The 20,119-nt window shown below is 47.1% G+C and overlaps 1 protein-coding gene across 3 annotated transcripts in view; it reads left to right on the top strand.

Moving 5' to 3' along the window:
* Positions 1–20,119, top strand: part of LOC125631165 (vasoactive intestinal polypeptide receptor 1-like) — a 40,519-nt gene that overhangs the window by 12,637 nt on the left and 7,763 nt on the right. For all 3 annotated transcript variants that reach the window (XM_048837439.2, XM_075126034.1, XM_075126035.1), the window contains exons 2-9: positions 1,774–1,873; positions 5,636–5,743; positions 9,520–9,629; positions 13,425–13,522; positions 14,714–14,846; positions 15,700–15,853; positions 17,250–17,310; positions 19,239–19,311. In XM_048837439.2, coding sequence (XP_048693396.1) covers positions 1,774–1,873; positions 5,636–5,743; positions 9,520–9,629; positions 13,425–13,522; positions 14,714–14,846; positions 15,700–15,853; positions 17,250–17,310; positions 19,239–19,311 — 837 coding nt within the window. The remainder of the gene's footprint in view (positions 1–1,773; positions 1,874–5,635; positions 5,744–9,519; positions 9,630–13,424; positions 13,523–14,713; positions 14,847–15,699; positions 15,854–17,249; positions 17,311–19,238; positions 19,312–20,119) is intronic.

Below are 20,119 nucleotides of genomic sequence, written 5' to 3'. Positions count from 1 at the left end.
TACGCTGTGTAACTGCACTGAGTTTCATGGAGTTACTCCGGTTTCACATCAGTGAAAGACAGTGGAGAATCAGGCCCTCTGTCAGTTTGGTGGAGACAATCTGAAAAACCGAATAGGATCAAATTAAATTGAGCACACAAAGATTTGTTCCAGCACCACCATCTGTCTCCCCTTTTCTTCCTGGCCTCCTCATGCTCTAGTGTAAGTAAAGTAGATACAGGCAGGAAAGCTGGCCTAGTGGCTAAGGTAGTGGAGTGGGACTCAAAAGTTCTTGGTTCAGAGCCTGGCTGTCCCACAGATTTCCTGTGTGACTTGGGGCAAATCACTTAGTCTATTTTATCCCTCAGTTCCCTGTCTATGAAATGGGAGGACTACCTCAGGCAGTGGGGACCACCCATCCTGAATTGGGTGGAACAGTCCCGAAATACAGTGTTCAAGTCCCGGTCCTGGACTGAATTGTCCCAAATTCCTTGCAGAGTAGCTCTGCACCTGCCCGAGGCTTAGGGCAGCGCCAGTCTCTTCCCTGGGAGAGCGGGGGGAAGGGGGAGGGAACTGAGGTGGGCATTAGCACCCCCTCACTATGAGGTCCCACCCCCTGCTCTTCCTCTCCCCCCCACGGCCCCGCCCCCTGGCCAGGCCGGAAGCTGCAGCTGGGAATAGTAAGAGCTGCCCAGAGAGTCCAAGCTGCTGTGTCCCTACCCTGCCCTGGGTGGCATGCCCTGGGGGGTGGGGACACAGGCAGGGGCTTGCTCTTGGGCCCCCAGGCCCTCCGCAGGGGGCTAGGGCTTGGGAGGGGGAAGAGGAGGAGCAGGGGGCGGAGCCACAGAGGGGGGCAGGGCTCCTACTTATGTCCTGCTTTTGCCTTTTGAAGAGGTGGTCACCCTAACCTCAGGGTGTTGTGAGGCTAAAAATCCATTAATGATTGTGAACTGATATCACCGTGGCGAGGGCCATCTAGATCGAGTCATGGCCACGAATACCACTTTGTTGCACTGTTCTTAACTATGATTTCTCCTCTTTCAGCTTAGTAGGTGAACTTCAATGTTGTGAGCGTATGGATACCCCTCATTTTTGCTGATGTATACATTTACACTACATTTTTAAATATCTGGAGATTTTTCACTGCATCCCCATAAGTCTCTTGCTGACTTTAGGGGGGGGGAGGGGGGTGTCCCCAGGGAATGCAGCGTTCACAGCCGTTTGTTATATTAATGTAAAATGTATATCAGAATTCAGACCATAATGAAAAACTCTTCTACTACTTTACTTACCGCTGCCCATCTTCTACGTAATGGCCCATCATAGCCATTGATACAAACACATGTGCTCAGACCCATGACTCCACGCCATGGCTCCTTCCTGATGGAATTGCGGTTGCTGATCACTTGTATTGTCCTGGCCCCAGTTGGGATTGGGAAGTCATTGCCCCCAAAGCGCTCACAGTCTCAATTCATAGGCACCGACTCCGTGGGTGCTTCAGGGCTGGAGCACCCGCGGGGAAAAATAGTGGGTGCTCAGCACCCATTGGTAGGCCCCACCGATCAACTCCTCCCCCAGCACCTCCCGCCCGCCGCTGATCAGCAGGGGTCAAGCACCCCCGGGGAAATCAGAAAGTTGGCACCTCTGTCTAATTTTGAATCTAATATCAAGCTCCAGGGTGTATTCCTCCAACAACTGTATTAAGATTCTTAAGAATATGTCAGCAAAGGGGAGAGTTATTCACCATGGAACCTGTTAAATCGCACCCACCATTTCTACCTATCTCTTGCCCAGGTTGCTTCTATCCATCCGGAATGCAAGATATTCCAACAGGTGGTGAAAGACCAGGCTCTATGTTTAGAAAAAAATGAAGCTACTTTACCCATCTTAAAAGGTAAGAGACATAGGCCCTCTGCTGCAAAACCTGACATGAGCAGTCTGTGCTTGACTTCAATAGGGCTAGCTGCATAAGCAAGGCCTGGTCTCTTGAGTAAAGTTTTGGAAGGTCTGGCCTGATTTTTCTCATCACTTGTGCTCTGTAAAGAACTTGTATCTTGAAGCATCTCTTTTTTCTTTTTGATTGTAGTGGTGTTTTACGTTGATAATACACTTTATTTGTCCATTGCTTACATTCATAGCCAGTATAAGCTTCGGGAGGGTCACATCCTCTGCTGGGTAATTTGTCACACGTCCATTGGTTTCCGTGGAGCTGAATTTATGCTGTCCTCACATCGCCCCTGTAAGTAGGCAGTTACTATTATTCCCATTTCACAGAACAAAACTGAGGCACAGAAAGTCTAACGGTCTAGTCCAGGCTCTCATAGGATGTCTGTGATAGAGTAGGGAAGCAAACTGAACCTGAGGTACTAACCTGCGACTTGAGAGACCTGGGTTCAATCCCCTGTCACGACTTCCTGTGAGACTCTGGGCTAATCATTTAGCCTTTCTGTGTCTCAGTTTCTCATCTGTAAAAGGAAATTACTATTATTCCCATACCTTATGGATGTGATGTGAGGATAAATCCATTAACAATTTTTCTTGTTGCCTAGTTTTGTTTTTCTGATTACCAGAGCTCCTTTTTCAAGATGATGGTACAGTTAGGATTGCAGTTGCTTGATTCTTATGCAGAGGTGAAAGTAAGCCAGTCCTGGCAGGTACAGAGTACCGGTAAGGAAAGGTGCAGCAGCGTACCAGCAAATGAGTGGAGCATTTAGTACTGGCTTACTTTCCCCTCTTTTGGCTGCATAACAAACAGTTTAAACTCAGAGCTAATAAAAGCTTGGAAAGGGATAACTCACTGTCACATTTGTTTGTTGTTTCTCTCCCTCTCCTTCTCCAGCCAGGCTGCGGAAGGCAGGTAGGCACCGCGCTTTCCCCCGCCTGGCACTCATTAGCAGCTGCAGCGGCTCCCTTCTAGCTTGCAGGGGGACTGGCTGAGGGAGACGCCTGCCCAGGACGACTGCCACCTGATAAGAACAGTTTAAAACTCAGGTGTTCCCTCCGCGGTTCAGACCGTGGGATTAGGGGCCAATTCTGGCATCCTTGTTAATTTCACTCACAGTTGTTGGGTGGGTGGGGTGGGTGACCAAGGCAGGGGCAGTTCTTTTCTGCCCCCTGGATGAAGCAATCTCCAATAGTATAATACACAAAAAATACAATCAAAATGAGGAACCATTTCCAAGTTCAAATCTAACACCCCAACAATGGTGAGTGAAATTAACAAGGATGTCAGAAATGGCCCCTTAGCCCGCGGGCTGAACCATGGAGTGAACAGCTGAGTTTAAACTGTTCCTAAGCAGGCAGCAGGTGTCCTGGGCAGGCTTCTCCCTCAGCCAGTCCCCCTTCTCCTGGCTGCAAGATAGAGGGTAGCCACTGCAGCCCCTGCTGAGTGCCAGGTTAGGGGAGGGGAAGCATGGAGCCTAGCCATGTCGGCAGCCTGGCTGAAGGAGGAGGGAGGACAAGGAGAAAAATGTGACAGTGAGTTTTCACTTTTTCAGGCTTATTCCAATATTAAAGTTTTATTACAGACAGTTACTGGTAGGAGTAGGAGTAGCTTTATTTTCTATATCTAAGTCATGCAGTGGGAGGGATCCATGAAGTATGTAGGAGAGGTGGGTTGCTTGCGTTTGGACTGCACCGGTAAGAAATGTAACTTACTTTCACCCCTGGCCCCGCCCCTTCCACCTGAGGCCCTGCCCCTGCCGGGGGAGGGCAGAGTGGGCTCCGTACTGGTAAGATCTGTGTTTTACTTTCACCCCTGCTTTTATGTCCATTTTCTCAAGAAAAGAAAAGATACAGATGAGATGAAAAATGTATGTGAGATACTGTGTCCATGACTGTAAAATAGAAAAACAACATCCTACTAAATTTGTGGAACTGAATGGGATTTAGCACAACCATGTGTCATGCTGCCTAGAGTGGCTCATGACTGTAAGTGCCAAACTTACAGCAGACTGTTAAAAAGCAGGACAGAGATCCCGAATTGGTTGTGTGTTCTAGAATTAGATTTCACCAGTAGCAAGTGTGAACTCCTAAAGCACTAATATAGTCTTACCATGGAGTCACAGACAGTCCCCTTAAGCAATCTAGTCTATTTTGCCACCCAGGCAAGCTGGTCTTAGTGATAGATGGTTGGTATACACCAAAGATCACAAAATATTCTAGTTCCTCCCAGTCCCAAAGGACCAGTCACTTACCACAGATCAATTTGTACCTTAGATCTCCCACCAAAGACAATATTTGTAGCCAATTCTATGGTAAACTATCTAAGGATTTATTAACTAAGAAAATAAATGAGTTATTACCATGTTAAAGCAGGCAAGCATATATTCACAACTGAGGTACACTCTATGGTTTTACAAGGTGACAGAGTTGCAGGAATCTGTCAGCTCCAAATTTCTTTTACGGCTAACTTAGTTTAATCTATGCTTCTCTTTAGTAGCTCTCACGGGAGAGGCCAGACAGCAAAAGAAATGAAAAAAATTTCTTATCAGCGGTTTTTATTTCCTTCTTCCAAAATGTAAGCTGATGGGATGAGCCCTTTTGCACATAGTCTCTTCATGGGTGTACGAGGGTAATTAACAAAGTCTTTGTATTGTGATGTCCCACAATGGCCCATTTAGTTTTGATAGGCCTTCTTGTTGTGCAGGAGATGGTCCCTTCTGACTGGGTTCACAGTTTCAGAGCAAACATTTTTTTCAGTTACAGGCAAAAATGTAAATATTTCCTTATAGTAGGTGTGATACAGCGTGGCCAGAAGGCAGCCCACGAGGATATAGGAGAGATATGTAAGTCCCAGGATGAGAAGAAGCCTTATTCCCTGTAGAGGGAAGAAAGGTTTCTATAGATTAATTAAGAGCACCTGAAGCCAATTAGAGCACCTGACGCTAGTTACCTGATAAAACCCCCTGCTTCAATCAGCCAGGGGAAGGAGTTGGAGCAGAGAGCAGTTTGGAGGAGTTGAAGTAGAGGAGAGTTTGGAGAAGTGCCGTGGCTTGCTAGAAGACCAAGACCCTGGGTAACGAGACACCCGGCTTGTGCAGAGAGAGAGGGCAGGAAGCCCCACAAGCTGAAGAGCAGGAGAGGGAAGTAGCCCAGGGGAAGGAAGCACTAGTTCAAGTGGTTTACTACTATCCCTAGGGCCCCTGGGCTGGGACCCGGAGTAGAGGGCTGGCCCGGGTCCCTCCCTCTCCACTACCCTTCTCTGGGTTACTAGTGGGACAGTAAATTCCCTAGTTCAGGGGCAGAAAACTACGCCCTTAACACCCCCCCTCCCCAAAGAAAAGGAAGTGTGGGACCCATCATAATGGTACCAGCAATTTGCCACACAGGTGATAAAGAAAGTATAAGTGAGATGAATGCATATAGCAATTTACAAGCATTTCATAAAGTCTGAACACTAAAGACATTGTTATAAGCCCAATACCCATCTTAACCAGTTACTAACACACTCCTAAAGCCTTGGCAAGAGCTGGCACCTGGTCTGCCAGCATCACACCACGTAATTGTGAATCTGGGCTAAGTAAGAACTGCAGCTGAGTCTCACACTTGGTCCACTGATAAAGACACAGGCAATCTTTCCGTAAGCGATTGCAAGACTTTTGAAATGCCTCATTCTGCAGGTGTCTCTTTAATTTCAGACTCTCTTTCTTTCCAGGATGCCCAGGGGATTGGGATGGACTGAGTTGCTGGCCCAAAGCCACTTTTGGAGAAGTGGTAAAAGTTGCATGTCCCGGATTCTTTGAAGAAATCACCAACGTACACGGCAAGAATGCTTTTTCCTATTATTAACATTCCTAGCCATTTAAAAATATGCATAATGACTGAGATACTAAGACAATCAACATTCATGCAAGATCTAGGGCCCTGGGCTGGAGCAAGGGAGGGGGACCCGGCACCAGAACTGTGGCCCTGCCCCCCACTTCTGCCTGCGACCCCACCTTGTTCCACCCATGGTCCCCCTCTGTTCCACCCTTCCCCTGCAGACCCTTCCCCATTCTGCCCATGGCCCCACCCCCATTCCGCCCCTTCCCCTACAGCCCCGCCCCCAATCACTCCTTTCCATGCCCCTCCCCACCCACTGTGGCACCGAGACTGGAGAAGCTTTGCTCTGGGGCTGCGATGGAGGGAGATTTTTCTGGGGGCCCCAAATTGGCTCGGGCCCCTGGGCCTGGGCCCCATTGGCATATGCAGTAATCTGCCACTACTATCAGGGCTTGAGATTACTGGTGTCAGGAAGAATTCTTTTTCAGGGTTACATACATTCATTAGGCACATTTTTGGAGCGGGTTTTTCTAATGCAGTGCTTCTCAAGCTGACTGATGTGGGGGGCCGGCAAACTTTTTTTCCAATGTGCGCGGAGACCGGCAGCCGATGGCTCGCGGACCGGCACCAGTCTGCGGACCACCACTTTGAGTAGCACTGCTCTAATGTATCCTACATGCAGCAGTGTCCATGACCAGATAATGGACTGGATGAACCATTGATCTTTCAATACATGAATACCTCCACTTGGACAGCTATGCCTTCACAATCCCTTTGCCCATTCTAATCTGGTCTGATCACAGCCATTTGCCAAGAGATGGAATGAAGTCAGTAAAGAGTGATTTTTGCAATCATCTAGGGAATGCACTGGTCTTTGCAGTCGTATTGAAAGTAGTAGAAACTACATGCACAAATACAAAGGACATATTTAGCCCTTATGGATAGTAGCTTAGAAAAAATAAAACTCTTCCTAATTTTGCCCATTTTAGCAGCCCAAAATTTGGAAAACAGAAGCACTTCCCAGCATGAATACGCTGTAGATTAGAATTGCATTTGAAAAAGGTGTGTTTGAATTTGGTGTGGAAAATAAAAGGCCCTGAGCACCCGTACTTAAAGGAATAGTCTCTTTTGAAAGAATCCCGTAGCCAGTGGATGCAGTCTGAAAGTTGATAAAGTTATAATTAGAGCTGGTAGAAACTAAGAATTTGTGTTCTATGGGAAATTCTGACCTTTCAAATTTAAATTTTGTTCCAAATTGGAACAAAAAAAGAATTTTTGAAATTTCTCACAAAACTAAATTTATGGGGGGGAGAGGAGGAAATAGTTTCGGGTCATTTCAAATGTTCCATTTTGATACAAGTGAACTGTTTCATTCACATTTTGACTTTTTATATTTGCTGTTATCATTAATAATTTAAAATCAAAAATTCCAAATGAAAAGTCATTTTGCAACAAAAAATTGATATGGCCCATTCCAATAAGACTGAAATGCTTCTTTTTGGTGTTTTTTTCCCCCTTAAAAGAAATTTCATCAACATTGACAAATTTCTGCAGTAAGTACCCATGTGGATGAAATGGCATTTTTCAACAGCGAAACATCCATTGAAAAAAGATTGGCCAGCTCTAGCAGTAATCCCTCTCACCATTTCAAAACAAAAGCCAAACGCTGTGACAGTCAGTGGGGAGTATCTTGCTAAAATAGTGGCATCATTTGTATCACTGGAAGGATGGGAGCCAAATGTCAGAGCCCAGACAACTTTTTCTATCCTACCGTAATTGAGAGGAAGGATGGTCTTGCGATGGGGTCCTTTGAGTCAGGATTCCTGGTTTCTATTCCCGATTTTGCTGCAGATCCTCTGTGACCTTGGGCAAGTTACTGAGGACTCTGCTAACATAAAGAACGAGGAGTACTTGTGGCACCTTACAGACTAACAAATTTAGTGTTTTCGGTGCCAAAAGTACTCCTCCTTCTTTTTGCTGATACAGACTAACACAGCTACCACTCTGAAATCTGCTAAAAAATAGTCCCCTTCAAACTGAACTACATTAAACATGAACTAGGAACCTTTTAGTTAGTGCCCACAACATCCATATGGAGGGTTTATAGTGTAGCACTTTGGTGCACCCAGTTATTCACACCCGGGGCAGTGTAGACATAGCCTTCATTTCTTCATCTATAAAATGTGGATAATAACACTACCCTACCTTCCTGAAGTGCTGAGAGGCTTAAGTCTTTCTGGCTTGGAAGTGATTGGAAATTATATGGGCTTTGGGATCCTTGGGTAAAAGATATTACAGACATGCAGAGTATTGTTATTAATGCTATCAAGTGGGTATGCAGTGCTGTTGCCGTGTTGGTCCCACCTTGTGTGTCTAATCAACTGAGTAGTCATATGTCTCAAGAACCAAACTGGTTCTTAAAGGCATGCTTTGGATGCATGACTTAGGTGCCTCTGTATACAAATTGAGCTCATAGTATGTAATTCCTATATAAACCTGGAAGCTGCTTTGTTACTTCCCCGTTCATTCAGTGATGAGCTGCCAAAATCTTAACAACCGGTTCCCTCCTCAACGCACGAGGGGGTCGTGGCCCACCCCCGCCCCCCTGGACTCCTGCCCCATCCAACCCCCTGCGTTCCTTGATGCCCCCCTCCAGACCCATGCCCCATCCACCCACTTCCCCTGTCCCCTGACTGTCCCCAGAACCGGGCAGGAGGGTCTCGTGGGCCATTGTAGTGGGTGCCCACCCCGTCTTGCCCCTAAGAGCCAGAGGGACCTGCCGGGAGGCGAGGTGGGGAGTCCGGGGGGTACTTACCTGGGGCGGCTCCCAGGAAGCATCGGGCAGGTCCCTCTGGCTCCTAGGGACGGGGGAGTGAAGCTAGAGGGGGAGCAGGGGGAGTGGCTGCTCCCCCCACTGATCACATCAAAAGTGGCGCCTTAGGCTCCGACTCCATGGGTGCTCCGGGGCTGGAGACCCCATGGGAAAAATTTGGTGGGTGCAGAGCACCCACCGGCAGCTCCCCACCCCGCGACCGGCCCCAGCTCACCTCTGCTTCGCTCTGCCTCCTCCCCTGAACGCACCACCCCGCTCTGCTTCTCCGCCCCCTGTCCCGGGTTCCCGCGAATCAGCTGTTTGGCGGGAAGCCGGGGAGGTTGGTGGGGGGCTGAGAAGCAAGCGGCGGCTTCGCGCTCAGGCCCAGGGAGGCCCTTCTCGCCCCCCCCCTCCCCCCGCCCCAGCTCACCTCCGCTCCACCGTCTTGGGCCTGAGCGCAAAGCCGCCGCTTGCTTCTCAGCCCCCCCCCCCCCCCCAGCTTCCCGTGCGAACAGCTGATTCGTGGGAACCCGGGGGGGGGGGGGGGGTCAGAGAAGCAGAGCGGGGTGGAGCGGAGGTGAGTTGGGGCTGGGGGCAGGGCGGGGAGCTGCCGGTGGGTGCTCTGCATCCACCAAATTTTCCCCTTGGGTGCTCCAGCCCTGGAGCACCCACAGACAACCGGTTCTAAAAGGGCTTCTAAATTTAACAACCGGTTCCAGCGAACTGGTGCAAACTGGCTCCAGCTCACCACTGTGTTCATTTGAATATTTGTCTCAGCGTTTCACAAGGTAGATAGCTAAAGTAGCTTTCATTCTGTATAGCCAAACTTGCTAAAAGCAGTTAGCACATCCAGAAGTATCAATAAGTAAGAAAATAGGTCTGAGGATTTGAGCACTAAGAATAAGCTGTTTCTTGTCACTGCTAAACCATATGGGTCATTTGCTGATGTGTTTCACTGTTTTCAGGTTTTCTGCAAAGAAACTGTACGCAAGAAGCATCTTGGTCAGAACCGTACCCACCGTACTCCATTGCCTGCGGATTCGATGAAGGTTCCAGTAAAGGCCCTGAAGATCAGGTCAGTATTGGGTTGGAGATGCACCTAGGAGGAGCAAACCCAGAACTGCCCCCATGAAAACACCCTGAGGAATGCTGAATATACATAAGCCAGATTCTCTCCTTTGATTGACTGTACTGTCCAGCTGAGACTTCCCTGGGTACTCCACAAGGCCAGTGGAGCTGGCCCCTCCACCACCCCAACCCAACCCCAGCATAGGTGGGGGTATCAGGGACAAGGAAGGAACTAGGGCTAGAGGGGGATTGCACTCCTGTGGTTCTCAGCTGTCATATGGCCTCTTGGACTAAATAACATCAGGGCTGGATCTGACACAATGCAAGGTGGAGAATTGGGGAGCCAGTTATGGCCCCCTCATCCTGCACTGAATGGATCTTGGCATAGAAGAGTCTGTCCTGCTGTGTCCGGTATCTATCTGGGTGGAGAAGATAGCCTGCTGCCTAACCCTTTGCTTCTATGGGGAACATTGCATACAGTGAAAGGGGAAGAGTCGTCTTCACGGTTCCTTTTAAATTAGGGTTCCAGAGACTTGTGTTCATCAGCCTTCTCTGAAGATAGAAAGGATGGTCCAATGGTTAGGGTACGCGGGAGACCTAGGCTCAAGTCATTACTCTGCCCATGTGGCTTAGAGCAAGTAGCTTGGCCTCTCTGTGTCTCAGTTTCCCATCTGTAAAACGGGGACTCAACAGCACTGCCCTACCTCACGTGGTGTTGTGAGGTTAAATCCATCAAAGATGATGAAGTACTCAGCTCCTGTGGTAACTGGGGAGGGGGTCAGATAAATACCAGGGACCGTGTATAAAACACACTGTGGGAGAGCTAGTGGGTAGTGTTTTCTCTGCATACTCAGAACCTGAGTACCCTTTTCACCCTCACCTGTTTGGACTCTGCTGCTTACCGTGCTTCTATCAGCTACCCCAGAAGAGGAAAGAGCCTTTGACCCACCCGCCTGCACAGTTGAACAAGTCTCCTGCTTTCCACCTTTGTGTAGCATGTTGCATAGAAAATGTTACAGTGATTTCACCAAATGCCAGGATGATTCTTCAATGAGCAGGTTTCCTGCCAACGTTTCTGAATTTAAAATTGATAAATGACTGTCTCAGCCTGGAGTTGCTGGCAGCTTCTAAGCCTTTTGATAAACAAGGTTAGGGTTAGGACAATGCGGCACTTGCATCGGCCCTGAGGAAATTTGACTGACCAGCAACAAACTAAGGATTTTGGTTCCTTATGATTTGGAATAATCAGGTGGCCCTGTAGTGAAACAGAAAACAATTTGCAGAGGCAAAGCTCGATGATGCTTCCTGTTTTTCTCAGGATACATCACTATGCGACATGTCAAAATGAACTTAGCGGTGTTAAAGGGTAATATCAGAGAGGCAATGTCACTTAGGGCCCTCTGCACTGCAATCAGAGGTGTGGCTGCAGCACATTGAGACCAATCGGAGCTAGCGCTGATCTAGCTAGCTTGAATAACAATAGCAGTGAAGCTAGGACAGCACAGGCTGATGAGGTTCAATAAGGATAAGTGCAGGGTCCTGCACTTAGGACGGAAGAACCCAATGCACAGCTACAGACTAGGGACCGAATGGCTAGGCAGCAGTTCTGCGGAAAAGGACCTAGGGGTGACAGTGGACGAGAAGCTGGATATGAGTCAGCAGTGTGCCGTTGTTGCCAAGAAGGCCAATGGCATTTTGGGATGTATAAGTAGGGGCATAGCGAGCAGATCGAGGGACGTGATCGTTCCCCTCTACTCGACATTGGTGAGGCCTCATCTGGAGTACTGTGTCCAGTTTTGGGCCCCACACTTCAAGAAGGATGTGGATAAATTGGAGAGAGTCCAGCGAAGGGCAACAAAAATGATTAGGGGACTGGAACACATGAGTTATGAGGAGAGGCTGAGGGAGCTGGGATTGTTTAGCCTGCAGAAGAGAAGAATGAGGGGGGATTTGATAGCTGCTTTCAACTACCTGAAAGGGGGTTCCAAAGAGGATGGCTCTAGACTGTTCTCAATGGTAGCAGATGACAGAACGAGGAGTAATGGTCTCAAGTTGCAGTGGGGGAGGTTTAGATTGGATATTAGGAAAAACTTTTTCACTAAGAGGGTGGTGAAACACTGGAATGCGTTACCTAGGGAGGTGGTAGAATCTCCTTCCTTAGAGGTTTTTAAGGTCAGGCTTGACAAAGCCCTGGCTGGGATGATTTAACTGGGAATTGGTCCTGCTTTGAGCAGGGGGTTGGACTAGATGACCTTCAGGGGTCCCTTCCAACCCTGATATTCTATGATTCTATGATTCTAAGTCCACCCAGGACCCTGGTTATATTCTTGAGCGGCTAGTCCGTGCAGCCACGGCTTCGCTGCTATTGATATTCAAGATAGCTGGAGCAAAGCTAGCTTAGGTATGTCGATGCATGTTGCAGTCACACCTCTGATTGCAGTATAGAAATACCCTTATTAGGTTGAGTTTGAAACTAGGAATTAAGGACTCTGTGTCAGAGCTCAGGAAATAACTCCATTAACACACCGTGTGATGTTGGGTCAGTCTCTTAGCTCCATAATCATAGAGAATCATAGAATATCTGGGTTGGAAGGGACCTCAAAAGATCATCTAGTCCAACCCCCTGCTCAAAGCAGGACCAATCCCCAATTTTTGCCCCAGATCCCTCAATGGCCCCCTCAAGGATTGAACTCACAACCCTGGATTTAGCAGGCCAATGCTCAAACCACTGAGCTATCCCTCTCAAATGTTTCAGTTTCCTCATCTGTTACTTTTTGCTTAGCTGTACCTACTCACTAGAGGCGTGATCCATAGCCCATTCAAGTACATTAGACACCCATTAGTTCTGATGGGCCTTGCATCTGGTCCTGAAACAATTAGTTAGTCACAGAATTTGCAAGGTGCTGAACACTTGTGACATGCTGAGTGACTACACCTCCCAGCAGCTTCAATGAGAGTTGGCAAAGCTCAGCACCTTGAACCATCAAACCTTCACTGAGGATTTGGGATAGGCCACAGCTAGGCATGTTTATCCAAATGCTCCCAAACATTGGTGCTTCAAATAAATGAAGCCCAGCTGCCAGACACCCCTGCTTTTATGTCGCAGATATAAAACCTGAATCGCAAGGGTTTGTAAAACCAAGACACATCTTAACAATACTTAGCTATTAGAGTGAATTGAGTCTTTCCAGTAGCTTCAGGGGGCTTTGGATCGGGCTCATTTAGCACATTTATACACATCAAAGTCCTTTGCACGGGGGGGGAGGGGTATGAGTCACTGTTAGAGGTGGTCAGAAAATAAGGGGAGTGTTCTGCAGAAAAAATTGACTTTTTGTCAAAACATTGAAAATTTTCAGCCAAAATCTGAAATTTTTCTGGTATTGGTTGAAAGCTTTTTTGGGTGTGGAATGGAAAAAAATCAAACTGTTCCTGGTAAAATAGACACTTCACAAGAAAATGTGTTTAATCAAAAACCCAGTTTTCTGCTGAAAACCCATTTCAAAGGAAAGTTTTCAACAAGCCCAAACCATTATCTGCATTTTTCAGATGGGGAAACTGAGGCACAGGGAGGGCCAATGCCTTGCCCAAGGTCACGCAGAAGATCAGTTGCAGAGCCAACACTAGAACTCAAGTCTCCCAAGTCCCAGTCTAGAGCCCCTCTCCACTATAAAGCACGTTGGAGATTGTAAAATATAATTTATATTCTGTGGCTGAGGTGCCTTAGTCATGCCTTAGTCAAATGGGCACACTGGGATGAATGCTGCACATCCATCTATATTTTTGTCTTTTCTTCCTCTCATAGAAATCATATTATTCTGCATTTTGGCATGTCTACACCGCTGGCTATGCGACATCTCTGACTTCACTCATTACAGCTCTCGTTATCTTTGCCATCTTCAGGTAAATGCTTGCAGCGGCCTTTGAGGTATTTGAAGTCCCCATTCAGCTTCATCCTAATTCTCATCTCTGTGACTTGCAACTCCAACTGGTTTTATTTTCCAGTTTTTGCATTCTATCACAGACACAATATTTCCATCCACGGTAACCTATTCTCCATCACTTGTGGTGTGATATTTCCCGGCAGACTTTAAAACATAAGACCTGACTGTGTACCCTCTCACTATTCCTCCTGGAGGGTTTTTTTTTAATGGGAATATGGCTTGTGTCCATGCATGATGGCCTCACAGTTCACATAGGGCAACTACTTTCCCCATGCTTAGCAAGGACGTTCTCTCCATAAACTCCCCTCAGATGTGCCTGTACCATCCATTACAGATTATAGGAGCTATGCACAGAGATCGAGGGAAAATAACCTGCACATTCAAAAAGGAATTAAATAAATTCATGGAGGATAGTACCATCAATGACTATTTGCCAAGATGGTCAAGGATGCAACCCCATGCTCTGGGTGTCCCTAAACCTCTGACTTCCAGGTGCTAGGACTGGACAACAGGGGATGGATCACTTTGATAATTGCCATGTTCTGTTCATTCCCTCTGAAGCATCTGGCATTGGCCACTGTCGGAAAACAGGATACTGGGCTAGGTGGACCATGGCCATTCTGATGATCTTATTTGTGCTGAGTTTGGATGATAAGTGATGAGTTTGGGACAGAAACTTTTGATTTTAGGCCACTAGTATAAATCCAGCCCTGGGTGGTAATCAATGGAAATCATTACTATTTAGCATCAACACAGTGACCTATGCAATAAGAGACCAGTCCAACATCCACTGGAGTCAAAAGGGGTGTCTCTCCAATGAGCATTGAATCAAATCACAAATTGTCCAAGCCTGTTTTCCAGTGGATAGGCATAAAACCACCACCACAACTGTCACATTCCATAGTAATAGTGGTAGGGGCCCAGGAACAAAGAGAATGAGCTAAGCTATTGCCTTGCTTCTAAGAAATGGCTTCTCTAGCTCAAGGCTGAGACTTTGCTGGGGCACGACAGGGAAAGCATGCCCTACTGTACTTGTTTTGACTTGCTGAGTGATGTCTGAAGACAGAATGGATTCCTGATTGGTTTTTAGATGGGGTAAACTGAAGTTTCTCTTTAAGGAATGATTTCCCTTTTTATTTTCTCATTTCAGAAAATTCCACTGTACACGGAATTACATCCACATGCACCTGTTTGTCTCTTTCATCCTCAGAGCCACTGCTGTTTTCATTAAAGATGCTGTTTTGTTTGCTGATGAAAATATGGACCACTGCTTAATGTCAACGGTACCAATCTTTTCTTCTCTGTCACTGTGTTTGATTTTACTGGTTAATCCTTGTTACAGAGGTAACACTGAGATTTCCTGATTCTGTCCTGTATTTTGGTTTTATGGGTCTGAGATCATCATACTTTAGGTGCTGTTATGTTTATGGCATACACACAGACAAATTAGAGTATTTATGTTTTTATCTTTCTCGAGGGTTGCAATGTAGCAGTACTTTATTGAATAGAATTTAAACCATTAACACACAAAATCCCCAAAACAGAGAAAGAGAAAACAGGATGCTCCCTAAAACAGAGAGGCACAGCTCACCTCACTTTGCTTTAGGCTGTCTGTCTTCAGACTCATTCTGGTAGGCCCAGATCCCATGCTTTCCTACAAGGATCCCTAGCCTGCAAGCAGGATCAGGAACCACCTCCACCCCCGAAAAAACCCCTCTTACAGTGATAGCTTGCAATTCCAACTTGGCCTGCAATATACCAAAGTAGCAAATCGCATCAGACACAGAAAGAAATACCAAGGGCCAAATTCAACTCTGGTGTACGAGAGCACAACTCTGTCAACTTCAGCAGAGTTTCATCCGCTTACATGAGTAAGGATTTTGGCCCACAATGGAGGCCTAAATGTTCACTTTCAGACAACTGTACACCACTCACTAGAATTGTATAATCTATGGGTATAACCCAAACCCTGTTGATGTCAATGATAAATCTATTGAGTTCAAGAGGCTTTCGAACAGAACCTGTGTACGTGCATATTTCTCTTGGTTCAGATTTTCCCAGCTTTTTCCCAGGACCTTTAAGATGACTGACTTCAGAGACTGCAGCTAATATTCTCCTTTCCCTGTGTGTCTCCAGGTTGCATGTAAGGTTGCAGTCGCATTCTTTCAGTTCAGCATTTTAGCCAACTTCTTCTGGCTCCTGGTAGAAGGGATGTACTTGCAAACACTGCTGCTGTTGACATTTGTTTCTGATAAACAGTACGTGTGGTGGTTCATTTTGGTTGGCTGGGGTTAGTACACTCTCATGTTTTCTCCCTTTGCTTGTGTATGTGCCTTCTTGCAGTTATGTCTAGAGCTCTGAAAAGCATTTGCCATGAGATGCATTTTCGATGAGCGTTGACAATTCACGAGGTTCAATGCAACTGCAGTATTTTATTTATTTTTGTTAAAATAATCCCGGGTGGACATTTTGTCACTTTCTAGACACCCCATGAAGTATCTGGTGTGAGTGTAATGCACTCGGCAATGTGGCCGTACAGGTCTGGGAAACTGGAACTCGTGCGTTCTAGTCTGATCTTTGCCTTAAGAATACTTTGGACTAAGATAAAAATTTCACCTGCATTATTTTCATCAGGCTACACAGTGCCCCCAGGAGGTAGATAAATGTAATTGTCCCTACTGCACACATGGGGTGACTGGGGCTCTGCCTATCAGGTTGCATGAAGCACCCAAAATTAGTGGATACTTCTGAAATTTTTGCCAAAAAGTTGAAATCCAGGGCCCATTGAAATCAGTAGGATTTTTGCCACTGACTCCACCAAAGAGAGCATTTCACATTAGGGGTCTAACACTGGGCACCCAAAGTCTAAGGCGCTGGTCACGAAATGGTAGATTGTGATCGACTGGTCAATCCTGGAGCCTCTGACAGTTGATCGCGATCTCCAACCACTAAAAGTCCGGCAGTGCAGCGGGACTAAGGCAGGCTCCCTCCCAGCCCTGGGCCCACGCCACTCCTGGAAGAGGCCAGCATGCCCCTTCAGGCTTTGGGGGTGGTCAGGGATCTGAGTGTGCTGCTCCTGCCTGCAAGCACCGTCCCTGCAGCGCCCATTGGCCGGGAACAGGGAACTGCAGCCAATGGGAGCTGCGGGGGTGGTGCCTACAGGGAGGGGCAGCACACTGAGCCACATTTCCCCCCCTTCCCCGTGCCCCCAGGGGCCGCCGGGGCATGCTGGCTGATTGCCGGAGTGACATGGGGCCAGGGAAGGCAGGGAGCCTGCCTTAGCCCCACTGCACCACCACATGGGAGCCGCCCGGCAGGAGCCCTCATCCTTTCTACATCCCAACCCCCAGCCCTGAGCCCCCTCTCAGAGCCAGCACCATGTACCCCCTCCTGCACCCCAACCTCCTGCCCCAGGCTCAGCCTAGAGCCCCCTCCCACACTCTGAACCCCTCGGCACTAGCCCAGAGCCTGCACCCCCTCCCACACCCCAAACCCCTGGCCCAGCCCAGTGAAAGTGAGTGAGGGTGGGAGAGAGCAAGCGATGGAGGGGGGGGATGGAGTGAGCGGAGCACGGGGCCTTGGGGAAAGGAGTGGGGCCTCAGGGAAGGGGCGGGGTAGATCCTGGGTTGCACTTAAATTCAAAAAGTGATCTTGTGCCATGTTGTGTTCTGCGTTGATTCTTCTAGGAACTCCCAGTGCTGTGATGTCTGCTTGGATCCTAACCCGAATCTACAGACAGAATACAGGGTGAGCCAGAATCATAGTGCGGCTGGGCATTGCATTTGGCACAGTAAATGTGATTCATCAAGAAGGGAGATTTAAAAAATAACCAAAGCTTTTAACCATAAGAATTTGCATTTTTAATCTTTAAAATTCAGAAATAGGCAAATGAGGAAGTCGTTTTGAGAACTATCTCCCAATTTACATCTGACTGCAGCAACAGTGTTGCCAGCTCAGGATTTGATCAAAAGTCTCACGATTTTGAGTTATTTTTCTTAAAGCCCGAGCTGCTGCAATCATGATATTGCAGGAGAACCTTGGCTTTTGTTTTAAAATATGTGTCTATCCTTCATGGTTGCCAGAAAAACTTGACAATGTGAAGCAAGTGCACGCTGCAGCCAGAAGGCAAATAAAAAGAACCAAACACTTATTATTTTTCCAGAAGTCGTGGGGGTTTTAAGCCAATCACATGATTGGGGGGGACTTGACTCAGTTTTTGAACATCTAGGGTTGGCAATACTGTACGTGTGAACTCTTGCATTTGAATGATTATGCCGTGTATTGAACTGTCTTACCTCTGGCACTCATCTCCTCTGTCTTTTCACACAATCTCACCACTCTTGGGGCAAGAGTCTTATACTCTGAAGCTCCTTCCATCTGGAACAGACTTTTTCTATCTCATCAACTTTCTACCTTGTCCTAGTCCTTTCTACCTAGTCCTTGTATCAAACAGTGCAAGCTTCCCTATGGCACCTGGCTAGTAGGCTTCAAGTCTGGTTTACTATTATTGGGAGTGAAAGTGTTGTTCCATTTTCATCTCCATTCAATCCTTGGTTTGACCGCAAAGCCTCTCAACCTGAGAACAGGAGTGGGGGCAATATATCACAGATGCTTGGTTACTAGGAGCTGAACTTTAATCTTCCCATTCACTTCACACAGGCCCCAAGATAGGAACAACTTCTACTCCTTCCTAACCTGGGAAAGATTCAGACCAATGACCTAAAGGTGAAAGGCTGTCTGGCCCACTGCCACTCACCTGGCCCTTGCAGTCTGCCTTGCTCCATTCATGTTAATTTATGGTACCCAAATATATCAAGAGGCATCAGGACCTCAGTGCCTGGACTCTGCTGAGCAGCCCGGAAGCCATGGCGAAGAAGTGAGGAGTGCTTTGGATTTACTGCAGCTGAATCCAGCCTCTCTTCTTTGCCCTGAAATATAGCTCCACACAGCAGGGGAGAGAGAGTCTTAATGAGCAGCCTGCAATCAGGATAATGTCCCCTTCCTTGTTTCACTTTGGCTATGTCAACATTTACAGCGGTGTGTGGAGTGCGGTGTGCAGTCATGGCATGTACCCCTAGCACGGATAGAAATAGCAGAGTAGATGGAGTGGCACAGTTTAAGTGGGTAGAGAAAAGACATGCCAGATCCTTAGTGTATGTACCCTACATGGCTCTCCACACCCCAAGCAGTGCTTCCCACATATACACTTCTATTTTTACAGTGTGGTGTCCCGTGGCCAGAGCCTTTCCCCACCGTAGTGAAAGGCTCTGGGAGCAGGAAAAGGTTCTGGCAAGGAGGAGAGAGCAGGGAAAGTCTCTGGCAGTAGGGCTCTGGTCTTTCCCCATGGCCTCTCCGCTACCAGAGCCTTTCACTGCTACATAAAGCTACACACTGCAGTGTGAACGTAGCCTGTTTTTCACTGCAGTCTGTAGCCACATGTACCCTAAACACTACCACCAGTGTAGACAAGGCCTTTGCCTCAAGTTGGATAAGCCTTCTTTGAATTAGGCTATAGAGCAACCTTCTGGGGAGTGAAAATCTGGAAGAACTTTTGGGAGATGCTTTTAAATTGCTAACAGCAAGAGTTAACGACAACCACTTTTCTGTACCAAGACTTGAGTCGTTTAATATTCAGCACAAACCAGACCAGGTAATTATTTAGTTTCCTGTTTCAGATGCTGGGATGATGATGATGAGAATACAGCAGTGTTATGGATCATCAAGGGACCCATACTGCTATCTGTATTAGTGAGTTTTGCCTTTGATCTGTTCAATCCTTTGAAGAACTGAAAGCTAAGCACATATCTCTTTTCAGTAAGACAGGCATACAGTGCCGCATACTGCATTTAATTTGTTTTTAATTTTAGGAAGCTGGAAATTGTTGCATAACACTTGCTATATTGTGAGTGGAAGAGAGACAAGCAGCAGTGAAAGGCATGAAAATTACAAATGAAGGGCAGCATGTTGCCCTGGGACATGTGTATTGAATGCCATTTCAGCCAATGTAAGCTATATGTGTCCAGCCAAGGCTGGCAATAGTGCAAGATCACACACAGGTGATACAAAGCTAATTACTCAGAGTCTAATGCCAGGAACATGCCTAAATAAGGACACTCCTGCATTGTCTATGCATGATCATTGCACATTTGCAAGTACAGGAAAATTTAGCCTTAAAGGCTCATTGCATCGAGTAACGTGTAAGATCATCTATTTTGTGTCACTTACTCATGTGTCTGACCAGAGAATCCATCTCCAAAATGTGAAGATATACTTAGATTGTGAACTCTTTGGAGCACGGGGTGTCTTTTTGTTCTGTGTTTGTACAGAGTCTAGCACAACAGGGTCCTGTCCATGACTGAGGCTCCTAGGAGCTACCACAATACAAATACGTAATAACGGGCTTGTGACATGCCTGTGCCTAGTCATTTCTCTTTCCCCTGTTTTTATTCTTCTGTTTTCTCTCCAAACCAGTGAACAATATTGCCCCTCTCCCCAGGATCTCCTCAGTCTTTTCTCCAACTTCATGCCAGTGTGCTTTGCACTTGAGCCCTTAGGA

This window comes from Caretta caretta, chromosome 2 (genome assembly GCF_965140235.1).
Source record: "Caretta caretta isolate rCarCar2 chromosome 2, rCarCar1.hap1, whole genome shotgun sequence".
Classification (NCBI taxonomy): domain Eukaryota; kingdom Metazoa; phylum Chordata; order Testudines; family Cheloniidae; genus Caretta; species Caretta caretta.
The sequence above is the reverse complement of the archived record's forward strand: the minus strand, read 5'-3'. Positions and strand labels throughout refer to the sequence as shown.